The sequence below is a fragment of the Carcharhinus amblyrhynchos genome, chromosome 9 (assembly GCF_965287045.1).
Source record: "Carcharhinus amblyrhynchos chromosome 9, sCarAmb.v2.hapA, whole genome shotgun sequence".
NCBI classification, from domain to species: domain Eukaryota; kingdom Metazoa; phylum Chordata; class Chondrichthyes; order Carcharhiniformes; family Carcharhinidae; genus Carcharhinus; species Carcharhinus amblyrhynchos.
Genome location: NC_137332.1, coordinates 49,708,511 through 49,723,555, shown reverse-complemented (window position 1 = coordinate 49,723,555; position 15,045 = coordinate 49,708,511). Strand labels below are relative to the sequence as shown.

General features: G+C 41.3%; 1 protein-coding gene across 1 annotated transcript; it reads right to left on the bottom strand.

The window, feature by feature from the left end:
• Positions 1-13,105: 13,105 nt before the first annotated feature.
• insl5a (insulin-like 5a) lies at positions 13,106-14,723 on the bottom strand. Its single transcript, XM_080196474.1, has 2 exons — positions 14,262-14,723; positions 13,106-13,537 (listed from the first exon to the last, which is right to left on the bottom strand). The coding sequence occupies exons 1-2, from the start codon at positions 14,434-14,436 to the stop codon at positions 13,221-13,223; spliced, it is 492 nt and encodes a 163-aa protein (XP_080052600.1). The 5' UTR covers positions 14,437-14,723; the 3' UTR covers positions 13,106-13,220.
• Positions 14,724-15,045: the final 322 nt, after the last annotated feature.

The window sequence follows — 15,045 nt, the reverse complement described above, 5'->3', positions numbered from 1 at the left end:
GTGAGGTGACCAGAACTGCACACAATATTCCAAATGTGGTTTTACCAAGGTCCTGTATAGTTGTAGCATAACCCCACGACACTTAAACTCAAACCTCCTGTTAATAAACACTAACACACTATAAGCCTTCTTCACAGCTCTATCCACTTGAGCAGCAACCTTCAGAGATCTGTGGATATGAACCCCCAGATCTCTGTTCCTCCACCTTCCTCAGAACCCTGCCGTTGACCCTGTAATCCACATTCCAGTTTGTCCTACCAAACTAAATCACCCTGCACTTATTAGGGTTATATTCCATCTGCCACTTTTCAGCCCAGCTCTGCATCCTATCAATGTCTCTTTGCAGCCTACAACAACCCTCCACCTCATCCACTACTCCACCAATCTTGGTGTCATCAGCAAATTTACTAACCCACCCTTCAGCCTCCTCTTCCAAGTCATTGATAAAAATCACAAATAGCAGAGGACCCAGCACTGATCCCTGTGGTACACCACTGGCAACTGGCCTCCAGTCTGAACATTTTCCCTCTACCACCATCTTCTGTCTTCTATCCCACTGACCTGCACTTGGACCATATCCCTCCGCACCCTTCTCACCCATGAACCCATCCAAGTTTTTCTTAAATGTTAAAAGTGACTCCGCATTTACCACTTTATCCGGCAGCTCATCCCACACTCCCACCACTCTCTGCGAGAAGAATCCCCCCCAATATTCCCTTTAAACTTTTCTCCTTTCACCCTTAACCCATGCCCTCTGGTTTTTTTTCTCCCCTAGCCTCAGTGAAAAAAGCCTGCTTGCATTCATTCCATCTATACCCATCAAAATCTTACACACCTCTATCAAATCTCCCCTCATTCTTCTACGCTCCAGGGAATAAAGTCCTAACCTTTCTGTAACTCAGCTTCTCAAGTCCCGGCAACATCCTTGTGAACCTTCTCTGCACTCTTTCAACCTTACTTACATCCTTCCTGTAACTAGGTGACCAAAACTATACACAATACCCTAAATGCGGCCTCACCAATGCCTTATATAACCTTCCCATAACACTCCAACTTTTATATTCGATACTCCAATTTATAAAGGCCAATGTACCATGTACAACGACGTGGAGATGCCAGCGTTGGACTGGGGTAAACACAGTAAGACATCTCACAACACCAGGTTAAAGTCCAACCAGTTTATTTGATTGTACTTCAGAACTTTCCACACACCTGAGGAAGGAACAGTGTTTCTGAAAGCTTGTGGGTTTACTATCAAATAAACTGGTTGGACTTTAACCTGGTGTTGTGAGATTTCTTTCTATGAGACAGCCAGTTACTTATCCAATTGGCCAAATTTCCTTCTATCCCACACCTCCTTACTTTCTTCATGAGCCTACCATGGGGAAACTTATCAAATGAATTACTAAAATCCATGTATACGACATCAACTGCTCTACCTTCGTCCACACACTTAGTTACCACCTCAAAGAATTTAATCAAATTTGTGAGGCAAATCCATGAAACTGTGGATCCTCCATGATTACTATACCATGCTGACTACCCCAGATTAAACTGCATCTTTCCAATGGTCATAAATCCTATCCCTCAGGACCCTTTCCATTAACTTGCTTACCACCGAAGTAAGACTAACTGGCCTATAATTACCAGGGTCATTCCTATTTCCTTTCTTGAAGACAGGAACAACATTCACCACTCTCCAGTCCTCTGGCACAATCCCCGTGGACAGTGAGGACCCAAAGATCAAAGCTAAAGGCCCTGCAATCTCATCCCTTGCCTCCCAAAGTATCCTAGGATGTATCGTATCTGGCCTATGGGACTTATTGACCCTCAGGTTTTTCAAATTTGTTTGTTTACTTTCTTAGACTAGACATGACTGCTGTGGGGAGACAGGGGAAGAGGTAATGTAAAACAAAGAACAGTACAGCAAAGGAACAGGCCCTTTGGCCCACCAAGCCTGCGCTGACATATGACACCTTTCTAAACTAAAGAGCCTTTGTCCCTACACGGTCCATATCCTTCTATTTCCTGCCTTTCATGTATCTGTCAAGATGCCTCTTAAACATTGCCATTGTATCTGCTTCTCCCACCTCCTCTGGCAACGCATTCCAGGCATTTATCATCCCCTGTGTAAAAAAACTTGCTTCTCATATCTCCTGTAAACTTCCTCCCTTTTACCTTAAACCGGTATCCCCTAGTAATTGACATTTCTTCCCTGGGAAAAAAGACTCCGACTATTCATTCTATCCATACCTCTCGTAATTTTGCAAACTTCTATCAGGTTGCCCCTCAGCCTCTGAAGTCCAAGTGAAAATGAAGCAAGTTTGTCCAATCTCTCCTTGTAGCTAATATCCTCCAAACATCCTGGTAAAACTTTTCTGTACCCTCTCCAAAGCCTCCACATACTTCAAGTTATGTGGCGACTAGAACTGTATTCAGTATTCCAAATGTGGCCTAATAAAAGTTCTATACAGCTGAAACATTACTTGTCAATATTTATGCTCTGTGTCCCGACCAATGAAGTCAAGCCTCCTTGACTACCTTATCCAGTTATGTTGCCACTTTCAGAGAACTGTGGATCTGTACACCTTGACCCTTTTGTGTGTTAATGCTTCTAAGGATTCTGTCATTCACTGTATACTTTCCTGCTGCATTAAACTTACAAAATGCATCACCTTACATTTGTCTGGATTAAATTCCACCTGCCATTTCTCCACCCAAGTCTCCTGCCTATCTATATCCTGGCAATCCTCCTCGCTTTCCACAGCTCCCTCAATCCCCAACTCCGCCAAACCCCCAAATCAGCATGCTGTATATTGATTTCCCCTAAAGGATCAATGCACTATGTGATATGACACTTAGCTATATAAACTCATGTTAGATATATGGCCCGTGTTGAATTCGTAGATCATGGCTGGGAAAAGACAGGGTACTAAAATTAGCTAAAGCTTTGTGGAATGGAAGGAAACTAAGCTATAGCTCTTGTTCCTGATCTCCATCTGGCACTTGTTGAACCACGATAATACCTTCAAATGAGGAATGATGAATTAAACAGTAGATATCATTTAGATATGATATTGTTAAGGTATATGCTCAGGAGGGAGCTGCCCTGGGAGTCCTAAACATTGACTCTGGAATCCATGAATTCTCATGGCTTCAGGTTAAACACGGGCAAGGAAACCTCTTACTGGTTACCACATACCGCCCTCGTTCGGCTGATCAATCAATATCCTCCATGTCGAACAACACTTGGAAGAAGCACTGAGGATAGCAAGGATGCAAATTGTACTCCGAGTAGGGGATTTTGATGTCCACCACCAAGAGTGGCTCAGCAGCCGCACTACTGATTGAGCTGGTCGGGTCCTAAAAGATACAACTGCTAGGCTGGGTCTGCAGCAGGTGCTGAAGGAATCAACAAGAGGAAATAATATACTTGGCCTCATCTTTACCACGCTGCCAGCTGCAGATGCACCTGTCCATGACAATATTGGTAAGAATGATCACTGCACAGTCCTTGTGGAGACGAAGTCCCACCTTCACATTGAGAATAAGCTCCATCGTGTTGTATGGCACTATCACTGTGCTAAATGGGACAGACTTCGAACCGATCTAGCAATTCAAGTTTGGGCATCCATGAGGCACTGTGGGCCATCAACAGCAGCAGAACTGTACTCCAGCACAACCTGCAACCTGACATATCCCCCACTCAACCATTACCATCAAGGTAGGGGATCAACCCTGGTTTAATGGAGAGTGCAGGAGGACATGCCAGGAGCAGCATCAGTCATACCTAAAAATGAGGTGTCAACCTGGTGAAGCTACCAAACAGGACTACTTGTATGCCAAATGGCAAAAACAGCAAGTGATAGACAGAGCTAAGTGATCCCACAACCAATGGATCAGATCTAAGCTCTGCAGTCCTGCCACATCCAGTCGAGAATGGTGGTGGACAATTAAACAACTCACTGGAGGAGGAGACACCACAAGTATCCCCATCCTCAATGATGGAGGAGCCCAGCACATCTATGCAAAAGATAAGGCTGAAGTATTCAGCCAGAATTGCTAAGTGGATGATCCGTCTTGGCCTCCTCCAGTAGTCCCCAATATCTCAGATGCCAGTCTCCAGCCAATTTGATTCACTCCACATGATATCAAGAAACGGTCGGAGGCTGCAAATTCAATGGGCCCTGATAACATTCCAGCAATAGTGCCGAAGACTTGTGTTCCAGAACATGCTGCTCCCCTAGCCAAGCTTTTCCAGTACACTTACAACATGGGGTCTACCCAACAATGTGGAAAATTGTCCTGGTATGTCCTGTACACAAAAAGCAGGACAAATCCAACCCAGCCAATTACTGCCCAATCAGTCTACTCTAGATCATCAGTAAAGTGATAGCTCAGCAGTAACCTGCTTAGTGATGCCCAGTTTGGGTTTCACCAAGGTCACTCATCTCCTGAGTTCATTACAGCCTTGGTTCAAACATGGACAAAAGAACTGAATTCCAGAGGTGAGGTGAGAGTGACAGCCCTTGACATTGAAGTCGCATTCGCCCCAGTGGCATCAACGAGCCCAGGCAAAAATGGAATCAATGAGTATTGGGGGCAAACTCTCCGTTGGTTGGAGTCATACCTGGTACATAGGAAGATGGTTGTGGTTGCGGAGGGTCAGTCATCTCAGCTCCAAGACATGTCTGCAGGAGCCCCTCAGGATAGTGTCTGAGGCTCCACAATTTTCAGCTGCTTCATCAATGATCTTCCCTCCATCATAAGGTCAGAAGTGGGGATGTTCGCTGATGATTGCACAATGTTCAGCACCATTCCCGACTCCTCAGATACTAAAGCAGTCCATGTTCAAATGCAAGAAGATCTGGACAACATCCAGGCTTGGGCTGATAAATGGCAAATAACATCCATGGCACACAAATGTCAGGCAATGATCATCGCCGCCTCTTAACATTCAATGGTGTAACCATTACTGAATTCTCCACTGTCAACATCCTTGGAGTTACTATTGATCAGAAACCCAATTGGACTCACCACATAAACACAATGGCTACAAGAGCAGATCAGAGGCTAGGAACACTGCAGCGAGTAACTCACCTCCTGACTCCCCAGAGCCTATCCACCATCCACAAGGCACAAGTCAGGAGTGTGATGGAATACTCCCCACTTGCCTGAATGGGTACAGCTCCAACAAAACTCAAGAAGGTTGACACCATCCAGGACAGCAGCCCGCTTGGTTGGCACCACATTACAAACATTCAATCCCTCCACCACTGATGCTCAGAAGCAGCTGTCTGTGCTATCTACAAGATGCACTGCAGCAATTCATCAAACATCCTTAGACAGCATCTTCCAAACCATGGCCACTTCCATTTAGAAAGACAAGGGCAGCAGATAAATGAGAACATCACCACCTGCAAGTTCCCCTCCGAGCCACTCACCATCCTGACTTGGAAATATATCGCCGTTCCTCCGCAGTCGCTGGGTCAAAATCTTGGAATTCTCTCCCTAATAGCATTGTGGGTCAACCCACAGAACTTGGACTGCAGCATTTCAAGTAGGGAGCTCACTACCACCTTCTCAAGGGCAACTAGGTATGGGCAATAAATGCTGGCCAGCCAGTGACACCCACGTCCCACGTATGAATAAAAAAAATATATATTCAGACAAGGAGTAAGTATGGGCGTTTTGTGGATAAAAAGATTAAAGATGAAGTGAGATACTTGAAACATAAGGGGATAATTAATCTAACAAAGATAAATTGTAAAAGGTGTATGGAAACAACACAGCCAAGAAGCTCAGCCTATTTTCTAATGCAATGTAGATGCATTTGTGTCTAAAAAAAAACTTTGCTGCATCCAAAATGGGTGTGTTTAATTATAGTTTACAGCAAACATGTAATTTTTAGGCAGGTAAATGAGACGGAATTATGGGTGATCCTGTGTATCTGTTGAAATTGACAAAATGGCACAAGTTTACCATCCAAACAATAGAGTTTCTCAAGGTAACCAGAACTATTTCCTTACCAGCATTACGGCATGGTCCTTTTTAAACATGGCCAGATAGGCGGGTGTATTGAAAAATTATAAAAGTATAGAATAATACAAAACAACTACAGAATGCAAAAAGTAATGTTACAATTGGTGAGCTAGAATTGAGTGCAAGGGTCTGAGGTGGCGACCAAGGGTGATTATTGAGGTTATGAACCCAGATAAGGAGCTAGAGGAGCTAAACTGGGTTTAAAAAGTGTAAAGTTTTAAGTATTAAATTTGAAGATTTTTAAACCTTAAATTTTATTTCCGGTAAGTTTAGAAAGTACTCTAATTAATTAGAGGAATGTTGTTGGGGGGGGCACTTCAGTCTCGTAGAATACTCTTGTAAGCAACAAAATGTGAAGCCAGTGCTGTCAGCGGGAGGAGCTTGAGTTCCACAATAGCTGGCGTTACCGCAGTACGTTCCTGAGGTTGATCTAGCACTTTTTGGAGTTGCTCACGCTACAGCTGAAGAGTGTGCAGGCAAAATGGGAATGAATGACTACAAGGCAGGCAAAGTTGTTCAAGAGTTTTGTGATTGTGTCATGTATTCTGTAAAATGGCAAGGGTGCAGATTCCTCTGGAAAATGCAACCATGTCCACAGCATTGAATCACAGAATCCCTACAGTGCAGAAGGAGGCCATTCAGCCCATCAAGTCTGCACCAACCAAAATCCCACCCAGACCCCACACATGTACCCATCTAAGCCCCCTCTCACCAGGGTCAATTTAGCATGACCAATCAACCTAACACACACATCTTTGGATTGTGGGAGAAAACCAGAGCAGCCGGAGGAAACCCGCACAGACAGAGAAGAATGTGCAACCTTCACACAGATAGTGGCCTGAGGCCAGAATTGAACGCAGAACCCTGGTGCTATGAGGCAGGAGTGCTAACCACAGTGGAGCAGCTGCACAGTGGCAGGAAGAAGAGGATTGAGAATGCAATATTTATAAGGAACTCAACAGTTACAGAAAGTCACAGCTATTTCTGTGGCCATAGAACATGATCCCAGGATAGTATATTGCCTCCCTGGATGCGGGAGAGGAGGAGGTTGTGACCTAGAACATGGGGGAGAGGCAGGGCAGCAAAGACCAGAGCTGGATGATGAAAGAGAGAGAGAGGGAGTAAGGTGAAGTAAAAAAGGTGGGTGTCTGAAAGATGAAGGATGATAATGCAAGTAAAAGCCGGGCTGAATGTAGAACATTCAAAGGGGACATATAAAGGGAAATAAGAGAGACATAATAACAAAATGGACAAGCAACTAACATGAAAGGGTAATCAGATGTAGTAAAAGGAAGGATGGGGCTGATTGGGGACTTTAAAGAGATCTTAGTTTTGTACTGTTAGTTAGCCAATCATCTACCCATGCCAACAAGTTATCCATTACACCATGAGCTTTTATTTTTTGCCATAGCATTTGATGTGGCACATTATCAAATGCCTTTTGGAAATCTAAGTACAGTACATCCAACAGTTCCCCTTTATCTACAGCATTTGTTACTCCTTCAAAGAAATTTCCAATGAATTAGTTAAACATGACTTCCCTTTCACAAAACTATGTTGATTCTGGCTGATGAGACTGATTTTTTTCCAAGTTTGCTGCTGTAACATCTTTAATAATAGCTTTTGAAATTTTCCCTATGATCAATTATTATGATCTGGCAGATGTTAATTACCACACAAATCATATCCCAAAGGGAAACTTGGCCCATTTAGCACAACTTTTTTTAATATTCTTATTAACAAAACAAAAGCAAACTTAAGCACTTATGTTTTCAATTACATGACTAACTGGCCTGTAGCTTCCTGCTTTCATGTCCCCACTTTTTGAATAAAGGAATTACATTTGTTATTTTCCAATCTAATGGAACCTGCCCCGAAGCTAGGGAATTTTAGAAAATTAAAACTAATGCATCAATTGTCTCTAGCCAGATTCACTTTTCCTTGGACCAACACTCACTTTATTTGCTCTTCTTTTTCAAATATCTATATAAGTTCTTACTATGTGTCTTTATATTTCTATTCAGCTTTCCTTTCTACTTTAATTTTCCCTTCCTTATCAATCTTTCAATCATGCTTTGCTGTTTCTATATTCTGTCCAGTTTTTTGGTCCGTCACCTATTTTTTCACAAGTATTTGCTTTTTCTGTATGTTTGAAATGATCTCTTTTTTGGTTCACCTGAAATGGTAGTTCCTCTTCTTTCTCATTACAAGTGTCAATTCTATGTGTTCCTAAATAACAACCACTGCACCTCTGCTGGCCTTTTTTTTCGTTTTGATAAGTTTACTGAATTCAGAAGTCAAAAATTCAAGTGACACTTTTGGGATTTTAAACATTAAATTAAAATAGTTATTTACAAAAAAAATGTAAAATTACATTTACACAGTTAAATTTACTCTTACAAAACATTCCCCCAAGAAGACTTCCTTCTTGGTCAGATTCATAAATACAGACCTAACTGGGCAACAACCCCTTATAGGTGTTTAACTATAAAAATTACAGTGATATTAGCTCAAAAGCAAAGCTACTGTCACTTTAGTGAAGCATACTGCACGATCTATCATTCCTCACTCCCATTCCGTCACGGAACTTCAAAACTTCAGACACCAGACTGCTTTACGGCCCCAAGGCTTCCCTGGCTTAACCAGTTAGTTGATTTATAACTCATTTCCTATAATCTAGAGCTGTTGATAGCCACTCTCTCTCACATAACCGACTCCAAGAAGCAGCACATTTCACTCCTAACCACAGTTCTCAACATTAAAATTGAGGATGCTCAAGAGGGAGCTAGAGGAGTTCAGGGACTTTGGGTGGTTGTGAACCTGGATAAGACTACAGAAGTAGAGAGTTGCAAGGCCATGGGGGAATTTGAAAACAAGAATGATAATTTTTAAAATAGAGACATTGCATTAACCAGCATTCAGTGTAGGTATGCATGCACAGGGATGGTGAGCAAGTTAAAACTTGGGCAGCATATATTTGGATGATTTCCACATTTACAGAGGTTAGAACATAAGAGAATAGCTGAGTATGGCAAAATTATTAAATACTTGGCATTTTAACAATTAGGCAAGTCATAAAGTGCCTCTTCCAGACAACCACAAATATATTGTAGCACTGTTCTATCACCCCATTAAAAACTTATAGGTCATTAAGTACCATCTAATGAACAATGCCATTTAAATTGCCTTGTTTAATACTGAATTATATGCATGTACTCTGTTCCAGGTTTGCATAGTGTGTGTTTGTGCTGTTTTGTCATAAGCAGTACTATATGTCTGTTTTCACCATAAATCATCTGTTTTATAGTGAAATTCATTCTCTTAATGATTCTGAATAGGGAACAATTTCATAAATTTATGGTCACTGCATAAGATATATCATATAGTCCTAGCAGCATATGAAATAATTCACATGTAAATATTAAGCTGTGATATTTTAATTTGTTTTATCACAGAATTATTAGAACGGAGAAGGAAACCATTCAAATCGGCTCCCTGAATGAACAGTTCATCTAGTGCCATTTCCCCACCTTCTCCCTGTAACCCTGCAGTTCTTCTTTAATAATCCAATTCCCTCTTGAATGCCCCAATTCAACCTACCTTCAGCACACTCTCAGGCAATGCATTTCAGATTTAAATCACTCATTGTGTGAAAAGGTTTCTCCTCATAACTTAATTCCTTCTCAAATTAGTGCCCTCTCGTTCACAAACATTCTGAGAATGGGAACAAGCTTTCCCTATTTACCCTGCTCAGACCCCTCATAATTTTGAATGTTTCTATCAAATCGCCACTCAACCTTCTTTTCTTCAAGTTAAACAGCCCCAAATTTTCCAATTTATTGACGTAACTGATGTTCCTCATCCCTGGAACCATTCTCGGAAATTTTCTTCTGCATTCTGTCTAATGTTTTGACATGTTTTGATTATTAAGGAACTTAAGTGGGGTCAAATATTCCTTAGCATAAGACCCCTTAGTGTATGACAATGGAAAAGGTACCAGTCTCAGGTTCTGAAAACCTGTAGATTGTAGTGAGAAAATGGTAAGGATTTTTTTTAGCCTTGAAAATACATAAAAAGTATCTGAAAAGGAAATGAACAGGTCTGATATTAGCGTTATAAACTTAAATAAGGGCAACTATGCGGGTATGAAAGTTGAGCTGAAGTGAATTGGGATATTGGATTGGAAATACATCAGTAGAGAAATAATGGCAGACATTTAGGGGTATATTTCAGAATACTCAGAATAAGTATATTCCAACTCTAAAAAAAATTCTCAGAGAATGACCATAGTTAACTAAAGAAATTAAGGAAAGCATCAAACTTAAGGGAAAAGCATACAACTATGCAAAGGTGAATGGCAGGTCAGATGATTAGTCAAAACAGAAAGAACAATATAGAATGACTAAAAGGTTAACCGTGAGAAAGAAATTAGAGTGTGAGAGGAATCTAGCTAGAAGTGTAAAAACAGATAGCATGAGTTTTGACAGGTATTTAAAAATGAAAAGAGTAAATAAGTGACTGTAAGTTATCTGGAGAGTGACAATGGGGGGACAATAAGGAAATGATGGAAAATATTTTGCTTCTATCTTCACTATGGAGGATGTAAAGGATATTCCAGTAATAGCTGCAAATAAAAAGGTGGAAGGGAGGGCAACTTAATGGAACTGCAATCATACAAAAGCTGTACTGTGTGAGCAGATGGAGCTGTGGGTTGACAAGTCTCCTCAGGTCTTGTAACAAGTGATCATAGATCATAGAACACGGTGCAGAAAGAGGCCCTTTGAGTCTGCATCAAACACAATCCCACCCAGGCCCTACCCCTATATACTATACCCATTAATCCCTCTAACCCTGGACACTAAGGGGCAATTTCTTAGCATGGCCAATCAACCTAACCCACACATTTTTGGACTGTGGGAGGAAACCAGAGTACCCGGAGGAAATCCACGCAGACACAAGGAGAATGTGCAACCTCCACACATACAGTGACCCGAGCCAAGAATCGAACCCAGGACCCGGGAGCTGTGAAGCAGCAGTGCTAACCACTGTGCTACTGTGCCGCCCTAATGAAATAGTCAATCTGTTGCTGCTAATTGTTCAAAATTCAGTAGAATGTAGAACATAATAAACATAACCTCTCTACTTAAGAAGGGAGGAGACAGAACTGAAAAAGTATATTCTAGTTACATTGATGTCTGTTGTGGGGAACGTGTTGGAATCAATCATTAAGGAGGTTATAACTGGACACTTAGAAAATCTCAAGGTAATTAGGAAGAGTCGGCATGGTATTATGGAAAGGAAATTGTGTAACCAATTCAGCCGAGAGCTTTGAAGAAGTAACATGCATTGTTACTCCTTCAAGGGGAGTCTGTAGATGCGCTGCACTTGGATTTCTAGAAGGCATTTGACAAGATGCCACATCAAGGTTACAGCGGAAAATGAAAGCTCATGATGTAGGGGGTAACATACTAGCATGGATAGAGGTTTGGCTGGCTGACATCAATGTTTTACAATTTATTTCAATTACTTAGATGAGTTGCAGGCATGGTAGCTAAATTTGCAGATGACATAAAGATAGGCAGAAAAGTATGTTATGAAGAGGACGTAAGAAGACTACAGACGGATATAGATAGGTTGAATGAGTGGACAACAATCTGACAAATATAATATAACATGGGAAAATGTGAAGTCATTCACTTTGGCAGAAAGAACAAAATAACAGAATATTACTTATCTGGAGAATGGCCGCAGAACTCCAAGGTGCAGGGAGATCTAGATGTTCAAGTGCATGAGCCAATAAAAGCCAGTATGCAGGTACAGCAAATAATTAAGCACACTAAAGAATGCTATATTTTATGACAAGAAGAATTGAACATAGAAGTAAAGATCTATGCATCATTTATAAAGGATACTGGTGAGACCATTACAGGAATTTTACCGACATGCCTGCCCCAATTTCCAGAGCGGCATTCTCTATTGGCCACAGGCAGGATCTTCCGAGCCTAGGATGGGCAAGGCAGTAAAACTCTGGCACATATCTTGAATACTTTGTGTAGTTTGGTCTCCTTATTTAAGAAAGAATGTTAATACATTTGAGGTGGTTCAGAGGAGGTTTACTAGATTGCTACCTGGAATGAATGGGTTGTTTTATGAGAAAAGGTCAGATAGACTGAACTTGTTTTGACTGGAGTTTAGAAGAGGGGTGACTTGATTGAAATATATAAGATTTTGAATGGTCTTGACAACGTGAATGCGGAAAAGATGTTTCCTCTTGTGGGTGAGTATGGAACGAGAGAGCGCTGTTTTCAAATTAGGGTGTTGCCCTTTTAGGACAGAGATGAGGTGATTCTTTTCTCTCAGAAGGTTGTGTGATTTTGAAGTCTTCGCCTCAGGAGGTAGCGGAGGAGTGGGGTCATTGAATATTTTTGAAGTGGAAGTAGATAGATTCTTATTAGGCAAAGGAATCAAAGATTACCAGGGGTAGTAGAATTACCAGGAAATGTAGAACTTAAAACATAAAGAGATCAACCATGATCTTATCAAATGGCAGAGCAGGCTCGAGAAGCCTACTTCCGCTCCTATTACATACATTTGTTTAAAGGAGATGTTGTATTGGTTGTTTTATCATTGATTTAACCAAGATTCAAAAAAAGAGGATAATCAGGAAAGTGGACTTGAACCCTGATCAGCACTCAGAAAAAACTGAGGAATCTAACCCAGGGCTCCTCTAACTGACCTCCATCCTTCAACAACTTCATCCAATGGTGCTATTTACTCCTACCCTAGCTACCTGTCACAGCTTTGTGCTGTTTATAATTCATTTGAGCCTGTGAGTTAGTTATTGGTCCCAATTTCATGATGGTAGGAAAAACTTAAATTATTTAAGAGTTCAAAAGAGTGATTTCTATATTTTGATAAAATTGATATGTAATCAAAAATTTCAAATTAAAGTTAAAATATGGTAAAATTTAAATCATGTCACTGATATTTCCATCAACTTGATCAATAACTTTATTCAGTTAAAGTCAATGTTTAACACATGTACAACACATTTTCACCACCTACAATGAACATTTTAGCATTTTGTCATTTACAGAAGCTGGCAGCAAGATTTATTGATTGCACTTAATCTTCAGGGATGAGAGCGTGACATTAACTTTATGCTGTTCTTCTGTGATTCAACAGATAGAATTCAGGTGCTTTTTTCTGCAACCATATTTGCAGCAAAAGTCAGCCATTTTGTCCAGATTCCGTTTAATTTTTGGGGGGTACAGATTTTGGTCTCCTCCCAGCAAGTCTGAATGGTCAGTGAAATCCTCGCTGGACCTTCCCCATCTAGGGTTGGAATCTTCAGGAAATTTGTTGAAATCTGAGTTTTCCATTGACGAAGACGCCAAATTCCTTGCTGGTGCTTCAAGACAGAAAAGAACATTAAAAGACATTTGGAGACAAAAAACATTTTTGTTTGTATGAATAACAATAGGACTGTCCGAACATCAACTGCAACATGCCAGAAATGATTATTTATCTTTGCTCTGAATATATAATCTAAATGGAAAGCTATCTGAAAGGTATGTGTTGATTTTTCTGTGGCTCTTTGGTTCATTTAGTTGCTAATCAATTGTTCTGGCACAAAATCTTGTTCTGATCTTTAAACAATGCAGCGCAGTGGATAATTTGTCCATCTAATTGTCACTATATTCCAGATGGGAAGTGTACATTCTGATGAAAACATGCAATGAAACAGTCACTGAAGGTGTTGACAAAAGTTAATTTCAAACTGAAGCCAGTAGTTTAATTTAATTATTAGTGTAACAAATAGGCTGATATTAAAGCTGTAATGAAGTTACTGTGAAAATCACCTCGTTGCCTCACTCTGGCACCTGTTCGGGTACACTGAGGGAGAACTTAGCATGGCCAATGGCACCTAACCAGCACGTCTTTCAGACTGTGGAAGGGAATTGGAGCACCCAGAGGAAACCTGCACAGACACAGGGAGAACATGCAGATTCCGCACAGACAGTGATCCAAACCAGGTCCCTGGCACTGTGAGGCATCCGTGCTAGCCACTGTGCCACCACGCTGCCCCAGTGCTGCCTCATGCAAGTGCCAACCCTGCTGAGATATTATTTAATGCAGATAACATTAAAGTATCTATTATGCTAGACTTTTTAAAAGTGGGAACTAGCCCACTGTTTTTATTTTTAGCTCTCACTCACCTCTGGGGACTGCCTCTGAAGCGGGCTCTCTTCTCCAGCGAGAGGCGCCGCATTGGTGGACGAGCGCCCTGTGAAACTCAGAGCCACACAGCTTGACCGCCCGGTCTGCCCTGAGCCCAGATAGAGCCAGGAACAAAAGCAGGCTGAGCAACGCTGCCACTGGCACAGAGCGCATCTTCCTCCGGTTAGACACTCACTGTACCAGCCACTCTGTGCTGCGTGTAGCAAAACCTTCACTTGGAGCTCTGGTACCAGGCTGCAGAGTTTTTTTTATATAGTGGCTTGGTCAGACCCACCACCCCCAAGACCTCGGTTCCAGTCAGTCATCACGGCTCATTAATCCGCCGTTAACCAGGTGAAACACTTCCCCAGGCGCCATGAAGTAATGAAAAGATGATATAAAAAATACTTAGGAGACACACAGATGGCATGACAAACATATAAAGATCGTTAAATGACCAGTGACAAATCGTGCAGCATGAAAAACAATGAGGTATGAGTGAGAGATGAGGGTCTGAGGAAGGCTAACGAGGATATTACACTAAATGTAGTGAAAGGTAAATACATGAATGAGACAAAGATTTACAGAGTGCTTCATTTTAACCTAAAGCATTGTCAAAGTGCCTCACAGTAAATGGATTCGTTTCAAAATAATCTCCCTTCATGTAGCATCCTTGTTTTGTTGTTCATTAGTTGCTTCAAGGAGCAAGACTAGGCGGCAGGCCCTAAAAATGACCTCTATCTTGAATTGAATAATGGAATTGAATAATGCTGTTAGCATTAT

Coding starts and splice junctions, on each gene's coding strand:
- insl5a (XM_080196474.1), bottom strand. CDS start 14,436: ATGCGCTCTGTGCCAGTGGCAGCGTTGCTCAGCCTGCTTTTGTTCCTG. Junction 13,538..14,261: donor TTCAGAGGCAGTCCCCAGAG/GTGAGTGAGAGC, acceptor GTTGCAGTTGAT/GTTCGGACAGTCCTATTGTT.